The sequence below is a fragment of the Bufo bufo genome, chromosome 7 (assembly GCF_905171765.1).
Source record: "Bufo bufo chromosome 7, aBufBuf1.1, whole genome shotgun sequence".
NCBI classification, from domain to species: Eukaryota; Metazoa; Chordata; class Amphibia; order Anura; family Bufonidae; genus Bufo; species Bufo bufo.
Genome location: NC_053395.1, coordinates 169,661,624 through 169,681,367, shown reverse-complemented (window position 1 = coordinate 169,681,367; position 19,744 = coordinate 169,661,624). Strand labels below are relative to the sequence as shown.

General features: G+C 44.1%; 1 protein-coding gene across 1 annotated transcript in view; it reads right to left on the bottom strand.

Moving 5' to 3' along the window:
• The window catches only part of TRPM8 (transient receptor potential cation channel subfamily M member 8), a 141,930-nt gene that overhangs the window by 82,811 nt on the left and 39,375 nt on the right, over nucleotides 1-19,744 (bottom strand). The window contains exons 6-9 of the mRNA XM_040440269.1: nucleotides 18,638-18,810; nucleotides 15,763-15,937; nucleotides 13,915-13,982; nucleotides 12,528-12,728 (exon numbers count right to left, since the gene is read on the bottom strand). Coding sequence (XP_040296203.1) covers nucleotides 12,528-12,728; nucleotides 13,915-13,982; nucleotides 15,763-15,937; nucleotides 18,638-18,810 — 617 coding nt within the window. The remainder of the gene's footprint in view (nucleotides 1-12,527; nucleotides 12,729-13,914; nucleotides 13,983-15,762; nucleotides 15,938-18,637; nucleotides 18,811-19,744) is intronic.

Here is a 19,744-nt window from a genome sequence, read left to right as displayed (position 1 = left end):
CTCGCCGTACCAGCAGCTAGTGAGCGCCAGTGAAAGGAAACAGGTGAGTATAAGATTTTCTTTTTCTTTTTTTTAAGGTGTGGGAAGGCGGGATCCAGGGGGCCCAAGTAAATTCTTGCCCAGGGTCCAATCAATATTAAAGACGGCCCTGGGTCCTGTGATAGGGACGCGGCGATACCTAATATGTCTACTTTTCTTCTTTTTTTTTTTTTTTTTTTTACTTTATTTTGGGAAAAGGACGCTGATCACCTTTACAAAGGGTCTGATCACCTTTACAATGCATCACAATACTTCTGTATTGTGATGCATTGGCTGTAAGTTTAGTACACGCTGTAATACGCTTACAGCCTCTGCTTGCCTGTGAGATCCAGGGGGCTGGATCTCACAGGCTAAGAGGGATCGCAGCCACAATGCCTAAGGAAGGCATCGGGCTGCCTTCCCTGCCATCGGGTCCCCATCACAGCAGCGCGGGGACCCGATGGCAACTCCGATCCCCGCGTGGACATCGCACGTGCCGCGGTCAGCGCAGTCATCAAGCGTTAATTAGGTGTTTTCACCGATGCCGGCGCATACAGCAGAGGTCCGGCTATCAGTGACTGCCGGACCCCTGCTCAGAGCGCCGTAGCTGTACGGCGCTGGAATTTCAGACACGGATATCAGCGCCGTACATGCACGGCGCTGGTATCCTAAGGGTTAAAGGGAACCAGTCATCACAGTCTGCCTTATGTAACTAATTATATGGCCCTGTACATAACATCACAATAAAATCATTACCGTCTCTTTCAAAACTCATTGAACTTCCTCTGGTGTCACGCAGCTACCAGTAGGGGGAGATCAGTGGAAACAGATGATTATAATTTCCATTGCAGACAATGGTAACTGTATAAACTACTTTGCACTGAGCTCCCTCTAGTGGTGGCAGCACACAGACAGCTTTGTAAAATGTGAAGTGAAGCAGGAGGTTTATCAGTGTATTTATGCCAGTTGTCTGGTGTAAAAACATTGAGAAATACAGTGTTCAGAATTCTCATCATATTTTTGAACCACCAGTTCCACTGTTTCCAACATAGAAGTCAGATAAAGTTGGTGAGGCCGAGGGTGCCTTTTTTAATGACATTTTTTGTTTAGTTAAAATGTATTCTGCTTAATTTAAAATAAAATATTGTAAATTTGTCAGAAATCCAGGGTGTTGTGCTTTGTGTTCCGCTTTGCCTGTGAGTGTTCAAAGTACATGTACTGAGAAATTGCTGGTGTAGAGGGGCCCTATGAAAGCTGTGTACACCTCTGTACGCTGGAATGTTTTGGGGCAGGCAGGGAGATGTCAGTCATGGTGAGATGGGTGGGCTTGCGGCATTGACTCTTGGCTTTACATATAGAAAGGTGCAATTTCAAAATGTAATCACAGCTAAACACAGAGGCTGAGAGTTTTTGAAAGAAACAGAAAACTATGAGGACAGGATCCCTTTAAATGTACTAAGCAAGTACCAATCAACAAGTTATGCCATCAACTGGCTCTCACTTCAAGCAGGTTTCCTACTGATGTAAAAGGACCGAAAAGGGGTTGCCCAGGTTCTAGATATTGATGACATCTTCAGGTTAGGTAATTAATATCAGATTGTGGGGGTCCAACACTTGGCATCCCACCGATCAGATGTCCTCGGCAGCCTCCAAAGCCAGAAATAACACAGTGGTTGAAGCTAGAAGCATAAAGTTCAGTCCAAGGTGTAGTGGCCATTCCTGCTGCTCAGCTCTCATTTAAGTGAATGGGAGCTGAGCTACATTTAGGCTACTTTCACACTTGCGTTTTACTTTTCCGGTATTGAGATCCTACCGGAGAAAAACGCTTCAGTTTTGTCTCTATTCATTGTCAATGGGGACAAAACTGAACTGAACGGAACGGAATGCTTCAAAAAGCGTTCCCATACCGGAGAGCAAACCACAGCAAGCTGTGATTTTCTTTCTTTCATGGGATGCTGAGCAAAACAGATCCGGCATGACATACAATGCAAGTCAATGGTGCTGGATCCGTTTTCTCGGACACAATAGAAAACTGACCCTTCCCCTATTAACTTTCTATGGTGTTCTTGCCGGATCCATCATTGCTATTTTAAAGATAATACAACTGGATCCGTTCATAACGGATGCAGACGGTTGTTTTATCAGTAAGCATTTTTGCGGATCCCTGCCGGATCGAAAAAAACGTGTGAAAGTAGCCTACACAGTGGATGAAGTTTTTCACTTCCGGCTCCATCCACTCCATTCTGGCTCCTGCTGAGAACAGGTGATCAGGGGGGGTCAGGTTGTCAGAAACGACTGATCTGTTATTGATGACCTATCGTGAGGATAAGTCATCAATATTTGGAACCCAGACATCACTTTTAGAACTATGACACATCCTTTTTGTGGCCCATTAAAGGCTATGTACACCTTTGTGGGCAATTTCCTTATGATTGCATTGTACTCATTTTGAGCTAAAAATCTTTTTATTTATTTATTACAAATATGGAGCCCTTTTTTCTGTACAGGGCTGATATTCTCTAATAGAGGGTTCTGAATTTTCTCTCTGTTCCATCAGTCAGCTAATCTGATGGGGTCCTCATCTTTGCTCTCTGACATTATAATTAGAGATGGCCCGAACTATCCGACGGCGAACAGTTCCCGGCGAACATAGCTTGTTCGCGTTCGCCTCTGCCGGGCGAACACATGCGATGTTCGGTCCGCCCCCTATACATCATCATTGAGCAAACTTTGACCCTGTACCTCACAGTCAGCAGACACATTCCAGCCAATCAGCAGCATACCCTCCCTCCCAGACCCTCCCACCTCCTGCACAGCATCCATTTTAGATTCATTCTGAAGCTGCAGTCTTAGTGAGAGGAGGGAGACTGTAACTGCTGCTGATTTAATTGGGAAATCGATAGCTAGGCTAGTGAATTCAGTGTCCACTCCAGTCCTGAAAGACTCATCTGATCTCTGCTGTAAGGACAGCGTCCTGACAGCACCCCAAAAAGCCCTTTTTAGGGCTGCAACATTAGTCTGCTTTTTTTTTTTCCTTTATATACATATTGCAGTTGCCTGGCCTGCCTGTGTGTGAGGAGCTGCAGGCCCACAGACTGTAGTGTGCCCACTGCCAGTGCTCACCCCTGTCATTCCGTGTGGCACAGGACTTTGCTTAAAAAAAGGCACTTAATTTTTACACTTTAATCTAAGGTTAGTTGCCTGCCAGTGTGTGTCAGGCTGACTTCCACTGACTGTAGTGTGCCCACTGCCAGTGCCCACCACTCATACCGGCTGGCACAGGACTTTGCATAAAAAAGGCATTTAATTTTTACACTTTAGTGTAATTTCAGCTGCTTGCCTGCTGCTAGTGTGTGTCAGGCCGACTTCAACTGACTGTAGTGTGCCCACTGCCAGTGCCCACCCCTGTCATCCCGTGTGGCACAGGACTTTGCTTAAAAAAAAGGCACTTCATTTTTACACTTTAATCTAAGGTTAGTTGCCTGCCAGTGTGTGTCAGGCCGACTTCAACTGACTGTAGTGTGCCCACTGCCAGTGCCCACCCCTGTCATCCCGAGTGGCACAGGACTTTGCTTAAAAAATAGGCACTTAATTTTTACACTTTAATCTAAGGTTAGTTGCCTGCCAGTGTGTGTCAGGCTGACTTCCACTGACTGTAGTGTGCCCACTGCCAGTGCCCACCACTCATACCGGCTGGCACAGGACTTTGCTTAAAAAAGGCATTTAATTTTTACACTTTAATGTAATTTCAGCTGCTTGCCTGCTGCTAGTGTGTGTCAGGCCGACTTCAACTGACTGTAGTGTGCCCACTGCCAGTGCCCACCCCTGTCATACCGAGTGGCACAGGACTTTGCTTAAAAAATAGGCACTTAATTTTTACACTTTAATCTAAGGTTAGTTGCCTGCCAGTGTGTGTCAGGCTGACTTCCACTGACTGTAGTGTGCCCACTGCCAGTGCCCACCACTCATACCGGCTGGCACAGGACTTTGCTTAAAAAAGGCATTTTATTTTTACACTTTAATGTAATTTCAGCTGCTTGCCTGCTGCTAGTGTGTGTCAGGCCGACTTCAACTGACTGTAGTGTGCCCACTGCCAGTGCCCACCCCTGTCATACCGAGTGGCACAGGACTTTGCTTAAAAAATAGGCACTTAATTTTTACACTTTAATCTAAGGTTAGTTGCCTGCCAGTGTGTGTCAGGCTGACTTCCACTGACTGTAGTGTGCCCACTGCCAGTGCCCACCACTCATACCGGCTGGCACAGGACTTTGCTTAAAAAAGGCATTTAATTTTTACACTTTAATGTAATTTCAGCTGCTTGCCTGCTGCTAGTGTGTGTCAGGCCGACTTCAACTGACTGTAGTGTGCCCACTGCCAGTGCCCACCCCTGTCATACCGAGTGGCACAGGACTTTGCTTAAAAAATAGGCACTTAATTTTTACACTTTAATCTAAGGTTAGTTGCCTGCCAGTGTGTGTCAGGCTGACTTCCACTGACTGTAGTGTGCCCACTGCCAGTGCCCACCACTCATACCGGCTGGCACAGGACTTTGCATAAAAAAGGCATTTAATTTTTACACTTTAGTGTAATTTCAGCTGCTTGCCTGCTGCTAGTGTGTGTCAGGCCGACTTCAACTGACTGTAGTGTGCCCACTGCCAGTGCCAACCACTGATACCGGGTGGCACAGTAGCTTGCCGATAAATAAGGCATTTAATTTTTAGACAGTAGTCTAAATTCAGTTGCTTGCCTGCTGCCAGTGTGTGTCAGGCCCGCTTCCACTGACTGTAGTGTGCCCACTGCCAGTGCCAACCACTGATACCGGGTGGCACAGTAGCTTGCCGATAAATAAGGCATTTAATTTTTAGACAGTAGTCTAAATTCAGTTGCTTGCCTGCTGCCAGTGTGTGTCAGGCCCTCTTCCACTGACTGTAGTGTGCCCACTGCCAGTGCCAACCACTGATACCGGGTGGCACAGTAGCTTGCCGATAAATAAGGCATTTAATTTTTACACTTTAGTGTAATTTCAGTTGCTTGCCTGCTGCCAGTGTGTGTCAGGCCCGCTTCCACTGACTGTAGTGTGCCCACTGCCAGTGCCAACCACTGATACCGGGTGGCACAGTAGCTTGCCGATAAATAAGGCATTTAATTTTTAGACAGTAGTCTAAATTCAGTTGCTTGCCTGCTGCCAGTCAGTGTGTCAGGCCCTCTTCCACTGACTGTAGTGTGCCCACTGCCAGTGCCAACCACTCATACCGGGTGGCACAGTAGCTTGCCGATAAATAAGGCATTTAATTTTTACACTTTAGTGTAATTTCAGTTGCTTGCCTGCTGCCAGTGTGTGTCAGGCCCGCTTCTACTGACTGTAGTGTGCCCACTGCCAGTGCCAACCACTGATACCGGGTGGCACAGTAGCTTGCCGATAAATAAGGCATTTAATTTTTACACTTTAGTGTAATTTCAGTTGCTTGCCTGCTGCCAGTGTGTGTCAGGCCCGCTTCCACTGACTGTAGTGTGCCCACTGCCAGTGCCAACCACTGATACCGGGTGGCACAGTAGCTTGCCGATAAATAAGGCATTTAATTTTTAGACAGTAGTCTAAATTCAGTTGCTTGCCTGCTGCCAGTCAGTGTGTCAGGCCCTCTTCCACTGACTGTAGTGTGCCCACTGCCAGTGCCAACCACTCATACCGGGTGGCACAGTAGCTTGCCGATAAATAAGGCATTTAATTTTTACACTTTAGTGTAATTTCAGTTGCTTGCCTGCTGCCAGTGTGTGTCAGGCCCGCTTCTACTGACTGTAGTGTGCCCACTGCCAGTGCCAACCACTCATACCGGGTGGCACAGTAGCTTGCCGATAAATAAGGCATTTAATTTTTACACTTTAGTGTAATTTCAGTTGCTTGCCTGCTGCCAGTGTGTGTCAGGCCCGCTTCCACTGACTGTAGTGTGCCCACTGCCAGTGCCAACCACTGATACCGGGTGGCACAGTAGCTTGCCGATAAATAAGGCATTTAATTTTTAGACAGTAGTCTAAATTCAGTTGCTTGCCTGCTGCCAGTCAGTGTGTCAGGCCCTCTTCCACTGACTGTAGTGTGCCCACTGCCAGTGCCAACCACTCATACCGGGTGGCACAGTAGCTTGCCGATAAATAAGGCATTTAATTTTTACACTTTAGTGTAATTTCAGTTGCTTGCCTGCTGCCAGTGTGTGTCAGGCCCGCTTCTACTGACTGTAGTGTGCCCACTGCCAGTGCCAACCACTCATACCGGGTGGCACAGTAGCTTGCCGATAAATAAGGCATTTAATTTTTACACTTTAGTGTAATTTCAGTTGCTTGCCTGCTGCCAGTGTGTGTCAGGCCCGCTTCTACTGACTGTAGTGTGCCCACTGCCAGTGCCAACCACTGATACCGGGTGGCACAGTAGCTTGCCGATAAATAAGGCATTTAATTTTTAGACAGTAGTCTAAATTCAGTTGCTTGCCTGCTGCCAGTGTGTGTCAGGCCCGCTTCCACTGACTGTAGTGTGCCCACTGCCAGTGCCAACCACTGATACCGGGTGGCACAGTAGCTTGTCGATAAATAAGGCATTTAATTTTTACACTTTAGTGTAATTTCAGTTGCTTGCCTGCTGCCAGTGTGTGTCAGGCCCGCTTCCACTGACTGAAGTGTGCCCACTGCCAGTGCCAACCACTGATACCGGGTGGCACAGTAGCTTGCCGATAAATAAGGCATTTAATTTTTAGACAGTAGTCTAAATTCAGTTGCTTGCCTGCTGCCAGTGTGTGTCAGGCCCTCTTCCACTGACTGTAGTGTGCCCACTGCCAGTGCCAACCATTCATACCGGGTGGCACAGTAGCTTGCCGATAAATAAGGCATTTAATTTTTACACTTTAGTGTAATTTCAGTTGCTTGCCTGCTGCCAGTGTGTGTCAGGCCCTCTTCCACTGACTGTAGTGTGCCCACTGCCAGTGCCAACCACTGATACCGGGTGGCACAGTAGCTTGCCGATAAATAAGGCATTTAATTTTTAGACAGTAGTCTAAATTCAGTTGCTTGCCTGCTGCCAGTGTGTGTCAGGCCCACTTCCACAGACTGTAGTGTGCCCACTGCCAGTGCCAACCACTCATACCGGGTGGCACAGTACCTAGCACGCGTAGTACCACTTATCTAAAAAAAAAATGACAGGCAGAGGCAGGCCACCCCGCAGGGGCCGTCGTGGTCGTGGTGCTGTGATTTCCACTGTCCCTGGAATAATGCCCAGTTTTCAGAGGCCACGTACCCTGAACCCGAAAAATTCAGAGGACGTAGTTGACTGGCTTAGACAGGACACCCAATCTTCAACAGCTTCCGCTAAGAACCTTGACGCACCATCCTCCTCCAACTCAGCTTCGGTCACCTGCTCTCAAGTTACCACGCACCCGCCCGTCGCCACTACCACCACAGCCACCACAGCCGCTTCACTTGATCCGTCAGAGGAGTTATTTACACATCAGTTGGATGCAATTAGTGATGCGCAACCATTATTGCCAGATGATGTAGATTACGGGGATATGTCTCAGTCAGGCAGGATTACACACATGGACGTACAGTGTGATGATGATGATGTTGTACCCGCTGCTGCTTCCTTTGCTGAGGTGTCAGATACAAGTGAAGCGGTTGATGATGACGATGTGTCCACGGATGCCACGTGGGTGCCTGCTCGAAGAGAAGAAGAGGGGGAAAGTTCTGAAGGGGAGACAGAGAGAATGAGGAGACGAGTTGGAAGCAGGGGGAGGTCGTCGCAAGGAGTTAGTGGCACAGTCAGACAGCATGTATCGGCACCTGGGGTCAGCCAGACAGCACGCCAGTCAACGCATGCTGTTGCCACCACTAGAATGCCGTCATTGCAAAGCTCAGCAGTGTGGCATTTTTTTTGTGTGTCTGCCTCTGATAAAAGCAATGCCATTTGCAACCTGTGCCAAAAGAAACTGAGTCGTGGGAAGTCCAACACCCACCTTGGTACAACTGCTTTGCGAAGGCACATGATCTCACATCACAAACGCCTATGGGATCAACACATGAGTACAAGCAGCACACAAACTCAAAGCCACCATGCTCCTCCTGGTCCTGCATCTTCAGCCACGTCAACCACTGCTGTCCTCCCTGCCCCCTCTCAACCACCCGCCACTCCATCTCTCACCTTCAGCAGTTCCTGCTCATCTGCCCACAGTCAGGTGTCTGTCAAGGACATGTTTGAGCATAAGAAGCCAATGTCACAAAGTCACCCCCTTGCCCGGCGACTGACAGCTGGCTTGACGGAACTCTTAGCCCGCCAGCTTTTACCATACCAGCTGGTAGAGTCTGAGGCCTTCAAAAAATTTGTCGCTATTGGGACACCACAGTGGAAGGTACCCGGACGAAATTTTTTTTCATAAAAGGCAATTCCTGATATGGGACGTAACAGGGATTAAACTGATGAGAATAATACTACAGAAAATACCACTCATATCGGTGGAGGGAGCCAGCGTTTTTTTAACCATCTCCCCGTTCAAAAAATCTATTTAATAAATGGCCCCCAGATTGGGGATGTTAGAGGGATTAAACTGATGAGAATAGTACTACAGAAAATACCACTCATATCGGGTGTGACAGTAAATTGCACGGCGCAGATGCAGTCACCGTGGTTTAAAACAGAGTGGAGGGAGCCAGCGTTTTTTTAACCATCTCCCCGTTCGAAAAATCTATTCAATAAATGGCACCCAGATTGGGGACGTTAGAGGGATTAAACTGATGAGAATAGTACTACAGAAAATACCACTCATATCGGGTGTGACAGTAAATTGCACGGCGCAGACGCAGTCACCGTGGTTTAAAACAGAGTGGAGGGAGCCAGGTTTTTTTTAACCATCTCCCCGTTCGAAAAATCTATTCAATAAATGGCACCCAGATTGGGGACGTTAGAGGGATTAAACTGATGAGAATAGTACTACAGAAAATACCACTCATATCGGGTGTGACAGTAAATTGCACGGCGCAGACGCAGTCACCGTGGATTAAAACAGAGTGGAGGGAGCCATCGTTTTTTTAACCATCTCCCCGTTCAAAAAATCTATTTAATAAATGGCCCCCAGATTGGGGATGTTAGAGGGATTAAACTGATGAGAATAGTACTACAGAAAATACCACTCATATCGGGTGTGACAGTAAATTGCACGGCGCAGACGCAGTCACCGTGGTTTAAAACAGAGTGGAGGGAGCCAGGTTTTTTTTAACCATCTCCCCGTTCGAAAAATCTATTCAATAAATGGCACCCAGATTGGGGACGTTAGAGGGATTAAACTGATGAGAATAGTACTACAGAAAATACCACTCATATCGGGTGTGACAGTAAATTGCACGGCGCAGACGCAGTCACCGTGGATTAAAACAGAGTGGAGGGAGCCAGCGTTTTTTTAACCATCTCCCCGTTCAAAAAATCTATTTAATAAATGGCCCCCAGATTGGGGATGTTAGAGGGATTAAACTGATGAGAATAGTACTACAGAAAATACCACTCATATCGGGTGTGACAGTAAATTGCACGGCGCAGATGCAGTCACCGTGGTTTAAAACAGAGTGGAGGGAGCCAGCGTTTTTTTAACCATCTCCCCGTTCGAAAAATCTATTCAATAAATGGCACCCAGATTGGGGACGTTAGAGGGATTAAACTGATGAGAATAGTACTACAGAAAATACCACTCATATCGGGTGTGACAGTAAATTGCACGGCGCAGACGCAGTCACCGTGGTTTAAAACAGAGTGGAGGGAGCCAGGTTTTTTTTAACCATCTCCCCGTTCGAAAAATCTATTCAATAAATGGCACCCAGATTGGGGACGTTAGAGGGATTAAACTGATGAGAATAGTACTACAGAAAATACCACTCATATCGGGTGTGACAGTAAATTGCACGGCGCAGACGCAGTCACCGTGGATTAAAACAGAGTGGAGGGAGCCAGCGTTTTTTTAACCATCTCCCCGTCCGAAAAATCTGTTTAATAAATGGCCCCCAGATTGGGGAGTCGGGGACGTTAGAGGGATTAAACTGATGAGAATAGTACTACAGAAAATACCACTCATATCGGGTGTGACAGTAAATTGCACGGCGCAGACGCAGTCACCGTGGATAAAAACAAAGGGGAGGGAGCCAGCGTTTTTTTAACCATCTCCCCGTTCGAAAAATCAATTCAATTGACCTTTCGGGGACCCTTGGTGTTGTACGTGGCTGGGTGGAGGAAGAAACCTTCAATGACATCACCGGGACGTGGCTAGCTTGGTATCCAACCTTGTGCAAATGGGGAGTTTGCGGTTGTGCAAATGAACTGTTTGCGGTGCATTAAAAGGGGAGTTTGGTCTGTCAATGTCTGTGATGCGGGCGTAACCCTTACACTACCTGATCGATACAACATCATACCTGATCGTATACACACACTGGATGTTTTAAAGCACGTTATTCCAAACAATTTAGGAATGTTAGTTGATTTATGCCCTTTATGGATTAAAACCCGACTCTGCGTCCACTACGTAATTTTCCATGGGAGTTTTGCCATAGATCCCCCTCCGGCATGCCACAGTCCAGGTGTTAGACCCCTTGAAACAACTTTCTCATCACTATTGTGGCCAGAAAGAGTCCCTGTGGGTTTTAAAATTCGCCTGTCTATTGAAGTCTATGGCGGTTCGCCCGGTTCGCCAGTTCGCGAACATTTGCGGAAGTTCGCGTTCGCTGTTCGCGAACTGAAAATTTTATGTTCGCGACATCACTAATTATAATACACTTATTATAACTCAGTTCTTATCTTACTAATAAATAGCATGGCTTCAATAAGTGTTTATGGCCTCTTATGACCTCTTACTTAGGCTACTTTCACATTAAAGTTTTTCTTGCGGATCCGTAATGGATCTGCAAAAACGCTTTTATTACCATAATACAACCGCATGCATCCGTCATGAACGGATCCGGTTGTATTATGTCTTGAAAGTCAATGGGGGACGAATCCGTTTTCTATTGTGTCAGAGAAAACTCATCCGTCCCCATTAACTTACATTGTGTGTCAGGACGGATCCGTCTTCTCCCACACCACATCGCGGACAGTAAAACACTGCTTGCAGCGTTATTCTGTCCGCGATGGGAGCACAACCAAACGGAACATAATGCATTTTGGTGCATTTGTTTCGTTCAGTTCAGTTTTGTTCCCATTGGCAATGAATGGGGACAAAACTGAAGCGTTTTCTTCCGCTATTGAGATCATATGACTGATCTTAATAGCAGAATTGAAAACGCTAATGTGAAAGTAGCCTTAAAAAATTAGAGATAAGGGTTACTGTATAACTGACACAAAGTGAAAGGGAAAAGTACAATTCACACAGCTAGACAGTTAACCCTTTGTGACTGAACGGCTCAATATTTTTAATTAAGACCAATTGCAGAAATGATTTTTAGCCCAAAATGAGTAAAATCATAAAAATGATTTTGCCTCCGAATGTGTACATAGCCTTTAAGTAAAACTGATATAACACAAATTTAAAAATGTCTACTTCAGGCACATAGGGTAAAAGTAAATATTGAAAAAACAAATGAATTCTTTCTCCTTCTGATAAATGTGCAAATCCCATTACCCCATAAGTAGGACTTTACAGGAGGGTAATCACCCTTGTGCTTCTAAAGATAGCCAATAAATAATGTCTCTGAAAAAATATATTAATTTGAATGGCTTTTCATTTTTTCCAGTATGATAGGTATGGTTGGAACATACTGTGTGGCTAATGTAGATATTGGGAAATGTTCTAGACTCTCTAGAGTACTGTGGAAGTTAAATGCCATTTGGTACACCGATCTGAAGCACAAAATGTTACATCTGATTCTGCACTTTAGAAGCATCATACACCCGGCTAATGAAAGAGCACTAATGTCATATTTCAAGAACAGCAGCGGATTCTGTCTGGATGCTAAAACCTTCATTAGAAATTCATCCCTTTTATAAAAATGAATATCAGAAGCACACAGTCTGCATCGCTGTTATTGGGATCTGTAATAGTACTTTCAACTAGCACAGCATTCGGCCAAAAAGACATCTGAGGATATGGGGAAATAATAGCGAGTCTATATTTGACCTGCGACATAGTTCTTCAAAATCACTTTTCTTTTTTCCATGATGTAATGTTTTCCAAGAATGATATGTGCAGACCACTAAAATGAAAAAGTCAAATTCTGGAAAAGGAGCTAAACTATATTTGCAAGAGCCAGACAAATGCAGAGATGACATTCTAAGATGCTGGGCCATTTTAAAGGGAAAGGGTCATCAGAAATTGACCTGTTGTTTATATCAAGTATTTAAGTTAAACATATTTTTTCACAATTTGAATATTCTTAATTTATTTCTAAAATCCTGCCATTTTCTCAAAGACCACTAAGGAACACAAGAGCACATGTAAGAGGTCATCCCGTTTCATAGATACAAATCTGCTGACAGATGCCCTGTAAGGATACTCTACCCATCGTATCCAGGTCTCCATCTCATCTTCTGCCAATCTAGAAATAGTGCGGGGCATGTATCGAACAAGCTTTTCCTTAATGGCCGAAGAAGCAAGAGAAGTGCCCTCAGCATCCACAAGGCTGGCGATCACATCGGCTGTCTGGCCCGATCCCTCCACTACGACGCATGGAATCTTACTCCTAATGGCAGTGTTGATAGCCTGCAGAATACGGACAAATGGATGAAACTTTAAAGAACACCATTTTATAAATAAGAACCTTTTTACAGGGCCATCAATTGGGAACAAACAGCACTCATTCCTCATCAATACCACACGTAAACATGCCGCCGGCCACCCGTTAAACCAGAGAATGAGTGTGTATCGAGTAATCGTGCGCAGTGTTGGACTGGGGTACCTAGGGCCCATCAGTAAAATTTATTTTGGGGGCCCACCATACGGATACTTTCAAGTATAATAAATAATCTAACAAGTTTTTTATATGAACATAGGCTGGTGGAGGTGCTGTACATTGATTAAATGTATGTAGTGCAAAAAGTCTAATGTGTTATGTGCCACTTGTGCAGAGGGTGGGAGACTAGGGGCCCACTTTACCCAGGGGCCCACTGGGGGATTCCCCTGTACCCCTGTGTGCCAGTCCAAGCCTGAATTCGTGCGGCATAAAAAAGCTTGTCTGCAGCTCATCATAAACTGGGGAAGCGTCTCCGATAATCAGCAAACTCTTTGGAGGTGAACAATCATGTTAACAATCGTGTGTCCACGTACAGTGCAATGATTGCTGCATGTAAATGCATTGACACGCCTTCCACAACAAATATTTAAAAAAGAGTAAATTAGTGAGAAATCACAATTCGTGGGGCCCTTGCAAAGTTTTGTAAGTGGTCCTATGGTATCTGTTCATGGCTCTGCCAGAGAGTATTTTGGAGATTTGGAGTTGGGAAGGATTTTTTTCCCGAAGTTGAGGAAAATTAGCTTCTACTTCATGGGATTTTTGCCGCCTTCTCAATTTTGCAGGATAATGGATGGATGGTCTTTTTCAGCCTTGATTAAATATGTGATTATCCTATGTTACTATGTAAGTGGACTGTAGTGTGGACTAATAGCAATTGATTCTGTTTTCATGTGAGACTCGACATGCAATACCTATCTTGAGTATTTTAAGAGAGACTAAAGACCTAAACATTGGGGGTCAAAACCATCTCTAAGGCATATATATTGTATAAAGCACAAAAATAAGGGGCATGTTATCAGAATTGTATTACTGCACATTGAAATAACCCTGCTCTACCAAATGTCACTATAGACAATCATGCAAAATATTTTCCCAATTTAATTACAAACAAGACTTTTTGAATTCTTATATTTTCAATATGCTGTTGTATCTCACCTTTAATGTCTCCTTCCCACCTCCCTGAGCAAAGCATACAATTGGAATTTTTCCACCATAATTGGAATCTTCAGAAAAACATGGATAGACAATCTCAGGCATGTAACAAGATAAAAGGTAATATTAATTGTATTTATGATAGATATTGTATTGATTAAAAAAATCTATATCCCTGATTTATCAAGGCTGGCGTGTGCTGCGCCAGCCTTGACAGTGCCTGCGCTGCCGGGGAAAGCATGTAATGCGCCTTGTCATAAATTACATGACTCCTCTGGCAGTCTGTGCGCCAGCCTGATATCTACTCCTGCTTGAATAATGATGACCGTGTCCCCCCCCACCCCACACACACACACACTGCCATGGTCCCCTGTTCAGAAAATGGCATGGGTGGCAAAAAAAAGCCAGTTGCAACTAAAAAAGTCGATGGCATATAAAAAGCTGGGGTGTTTTGACTAATTAACGCCTAAAAAAAAAGGGTATGGGAATGTTAAAATGGTGCAAGGAGGGTGTCAGTTTTGCTCTCATTCTACTAAAACTCCCTTCTGTGGTCAGCCCCTCCCTTATTAATTTGATTGACAGGCAAAGCACAAGGTAGGGGCTGGACACAGAAATGAGTGGGGCTTTGGTGCAGCAAGAGCAATGGTGACACCCTCATTGCACCAAAGGCTTAATTTGCATATTCAGAAAATGCATCATAACTCAGGAATAGATCCTCCAATCGGCAAAAGGAAAAAAAAGCATTTTGATCAGGTAAACCACAGCTATGTGTCTTTGCTAACGCCATTGGTCAGCTTTATAGCCCCTTTTAAATTTGGGTATTAGTGCACTATAAAAAAAAATAAAAAAATAAACACTAACCTGATCTGCGCATCTCCATTCTAGTGCCGAGGGCCCGATTCATGTTCCTTCAAGTCTCTGGCTTGTAGACTTCCAGATGGGGTCATGTGTGCTGCTGTGGTCAATCACTGGCCTCAGCAGCAACGCGTTCCCAGGAGGCACATAATCCAGCATGGAACAAGCCCTCAGTGCTGGAATGGAGCAGGAGGGGGGGCAGGCGAGTATATATATTTTTTTATTTTGTTACAGTGCCCTACTGGCCAAATTTAAAAAGAGTTATAAAGCTGGACAACCCTTGAAGCATCTGTATCTTGTACTTAACATTTGATTTGACAATGATCGTTAGCAAACTCAACAATTTTGCGTGTAGCTGGGTGAGGCTAGTGCAGCACATTCCATGGATGGTGGATGTCAGGAGTGTTGTGCCAAGAAACCACTTCACCTTGGCATATTTACATACAGGTCTAGGGCACCAAAGTCAATTGTTTCCACAGATGAAGAAAGCGTACATATGGCTGTACATTTTGAGAGTATTTGTTGCTCAAATTGGTATATAATGATCTCAGTAGTTTGCTCCCCATAAAAATTAAAAGGAATGGGGTTGTATGCATTTGCGCGGTCACTGTCCATGAATATAATACCATCACAAGCTCTGCCTCTGATGCCACCATATGTAAGGCAGCTATTCTATAAGTCAATGTTTGACCCTTTAAAGAGGCCTTGTGACATGACTTAGATATTAAATAAGCCAGCACCTCATCTGCAGACAGCTGTTTCGGGGTGATTGCCCCTCATTAGTGCAGAGCAAAGAGTACTGGCTTAACTGGGTGAGAGGCCTGTGTCAGGATTTGGGGGGTTCTATCTCTCCTTAGTCTTGAGTATAAACGTTAAGTGTATGACATTGCAGACCATTTTGTCTTTTACTATTACCATACAATTTGAACAGAAAAAAAAAAGTAATTCAGTCCTTTAAAAGATTATATACCATACCTGGAATCTTATACATCCTACCTGGAACATTGAGTTCTGAGATGTATTTCTCCAGTGACCCTCGGAGATCGGCTTCTGTTGTTGGGTGGCCACTAGACCCATTGTCCACCAGTATTAAATGGGTGTGGTTGTTGTCAAGACAGTAGAGAGGGTCACGCTTCTGTTCGTCCATGACGTAATGAGCCACATAATTTCCCTGTCACATAGAATAGATGTAAGTGATCACTTTGCTGTCTCATAAGCCAGTCTTAGTAAAAAGTCAGAAAAAATGCGGCAAATTTATTAAGATACAAAATGATAGTCAGATCCCGACATTCACAATGTATTCCCCCGGTGGTCCAAGAAACCAGCATAAGAAAAAACTGGAAAAAGCCAGCAGTGGCCGTAATCAGGTGCTTACCTTTGCAGCTTTATTCTTAAAACAATGTGAGGGGAAAAAATATACAAGTAAAATCTGCTTATGTGTTTCGATCAAACCGTGTAGTATATGGGTCCATTCAGACATCTGTAAGTGTTTTGTGGTCCACAAATTGCAGATCCGCAAAACATGGATACCGGCCATGTGCCTCATTGTTGTCCGCGATTGTGGGCAAGAATAGGACAAGCTCTATCTTTTTTTGCGGGGTCGTGGAACAGAACTACGGATGCGTAGAGCACACAGTGTGGTGTCCGCATCTTTTGCAGTCCCATTTAAATGGATGGATCCGCATCCGTTCCACAAAATTGCGAAACTGATGCGGACCCAGAACTACAGATCTCTCAAATACAAATCAGCAATAAATACTGTCTTGCTGAGCCAATAGCCAATGACAATAGTCGGCATTCAGGCAGTTGATCACAATATTCATTCTTTAAAAACTTAACCAAACAAAGAAAATTAAAAACTCATAAATAATAGAAAGGAAACTATATATAATAAAGCTAATTTATGATAATATATCAAATCATGTTGATTAATGAGACATGCAGGATTTCTCGTATTTAAGGGCAAAATCCAAAAGATCAAGAAGCACTCTGCTAATCAAGTTAATTTATTAAGAGGTGCAAGCCTCTTAATAAATTTGTTGCATCTTGGGCTGTCCATGAGCCACAAACCAAAATCTATGACAACTAGGAGCATGTTCTTGCTGTAAATGATTGTAAATATGTCAGGCCAAGGTGGCCATAACACCCTCTGCTGAAAAAAATTCAGAAGTGGCTATCACATCCCAATTTCCAAATTTATAAGGATAATTAGCTTTGCTGCAGGGACATGTTGTTTTATGGAGGAAGCAATGGCTGCATGACAAATTGAGTGCTTTATATTGTTAGGGAAAACAATGGGGGACCAACCAAAACCTTACCATAAAAAGTCTCTATTTTTCTTAAAGCAACTAGTCAGCGGGGTGCCAGAACTCCCCAAAAATGTGAGTTTTTTTTTACCTCTATTTTTGTAGTCAGGACCACAACTTTAACGGGATTATAGGTAACAGTTGTACCTGGGCCTGGGACCTGAAGGACCCTCTGCCACTTTGGAGGCCAGGAGCTTCAAGTTACACTGCTTAGGCTATGCAAGCATTCAATGGGCTTTTTAAATTCAAATTCAAATTCAAAATAAGCTTTATTGGCAGGACCAAGTACATTTTAGCATCATTGCCAAAGCATTTAAGGATTTTTGGGGGTGGATTGGCAGGGGGGTTGATATGGGGTAATGGTTAATCCGGGGGACATATTCAGGGTTGAGGGATAATATAACCGGGGGGGGGGGGGGGGGTGAGTCCATGTTGGGGATGTAGCAATCCGGGGTCTCTTATGTTCCTCTCAGTCAGTGATATCTTGTGACATATTGTGCAGCTATTCTCACCATTGGCTCTTCTCCCAGCACAATGTGGAGTCTCCTCTTCTCTTCCATAGAGGTGAAGTCTGGGATGAGAGTGGAGAGTCTCTGGAAGTGAATGTCCCTCAGTGCTGAGTACTTGGGGCATTGTAGCAGGAAGTGGCCCTCATCCTCCAGGGCCCCCTGGTCACACTGCTGGCACAGTCTACTCTCCTTGGGCTTGTAGGTCTGTCTGTGCTGCCCAGATTCCATTTCCAGGCTGTGGGCGCTCAGTCTGTACAGGCTCATGACATGTCTGTCTTTGGGCTCTTGTAGTATCTCCAGGTATGGGGCCAGTTTGTATTCTCTTTTTCTAAATGTGACTCCAATGAGTTCACAAAATGTTAAAGCTTTAGAAAAAAATATGAGGGCTTCTATATTATGAAGTATTTACACTAACAAGTATAACAACTAACTGAATTATATTAAATAGAAAATGATTGGATTCTTGTGTGTTAGAGAGGGTATTTTTCTTACTTTAGTACTGATTGGTTCCTTCCCCTTGTATTGTAATGATATTCTTTGGAATGTAGTGAGTTAGGGATAGTTAGATAACATATACAAAACCCCCATTGTGCTCTGAAGGCTCAATTCCTGAGTGATTATCTCAGATACATGCCTTCTGCACCCTGGATAACCTGAGGAGGAGGCGCTAAGAGTTACAAAGACAAATGAGAACATCATCCAGGTAGGATGTTGTAGGTGACTACCTCTCTCATGTATTACCATGGAGTGTCGGGCCTGTGCTACGGTAGCATGGCGACGGGAGCTCCCCCATTGTATTTCAGGCTAGGTGATTGGTTGATATTTACCTTTACTACTCTGTATGTGATTTGTTTTATTTATTTACAAGTATAACAACTAACTAAATATTAAATAGAAAATGACTGGATGCTTGGTCAAGTATGGCTGTAATCCTGTTACCACGCTAGAAATGAATGAACTTTAAATGAATCCTATAAGTATGAAAAAAAAAAAAAAATACAAACAATACTCCTATATAATCCTTAATTTTCGAATAATACATTTTGGTGTCCAAACCTCAGTTGGCGAAGCCCGGATCAGTGTATCACGATTGGAGATCATACCCCAGGAGGCAATGCCAATGGCAGCCACTTTCTCTTCTGAGCTCCGGCTGATGGTATTATCTCTGACCACCTCTCCAATGTACTTCATAAGACCATAGTGAGTGCCTCCTGAGAAGATCCAGGCACCTGGAAGTAAGTAAAATGAAAGCACTTCAACGGATTCTCTCTTTGAGTTAAAAAATAATAAAAGGCAAGGAAGGTGTTGAAACACTAAAATAATGTATACTCACTGGTTCAAAACCCTCCACTCCAGCCTCACTGATCTGATCCTTCCAGTAACTGCAACCATGATGTCATGTATTGGGCTGCAGTAGTGATGTGGCTGTATGATGCACGTGATGACTGCAACCAATCACTGCCCTGAGTGATAGACGGCATGAGACAACTAAGGCCAGCGGTTGGCTGCAGTGGTCATGAGCAGTATACGGCATGTCACAGCTACAGTCATGTAAACCCCTGAACTGTAGAGCGCTACAGAATATGTTGGCTCTATATAAATAAAGATTATTAATATTATTATTATAAAGCCCGTGGGGAGGATCGGATCAGCGGCACTTTAGCAGAAGAGGTTTGAACCAGTGAGTATAACATCTTTTATAGTTGTAATCCCTTCTCTGCTTTTTATTACTTTTTGTTAACTCAGACAACCCCTTTAACTGAAATAAGAAAAAGTCATTGACATTTGTATAATCAAACTGCACACATAAAGAGAAGTTCAACAAAGCTCACATATAATGTACATATGGAGTATATGTGTATAAATATAGTGTGAATAGTAACAGTAAACATAAATGCCTTTGAAGTGACCTTATACAATGCCTGGCATGTCAGTTTTATTCCCCCAATATAACAATTCTGGAGACAGCTGGGTACTAGATGTTGGGGGCATATTATTTGTGTCAGACAGTAGAGGGACACATCCCCATCTGGAACACTTAGTTGTCAAAATATTGATACATTTCTAGGAGTAATAACCGAGGAACAGCACAACACAGAGTTAAGAGAAAAGATGTTCCAGAATTGTTATTTTGTGGGGACTAAAAGTATTTACCAAAACAGA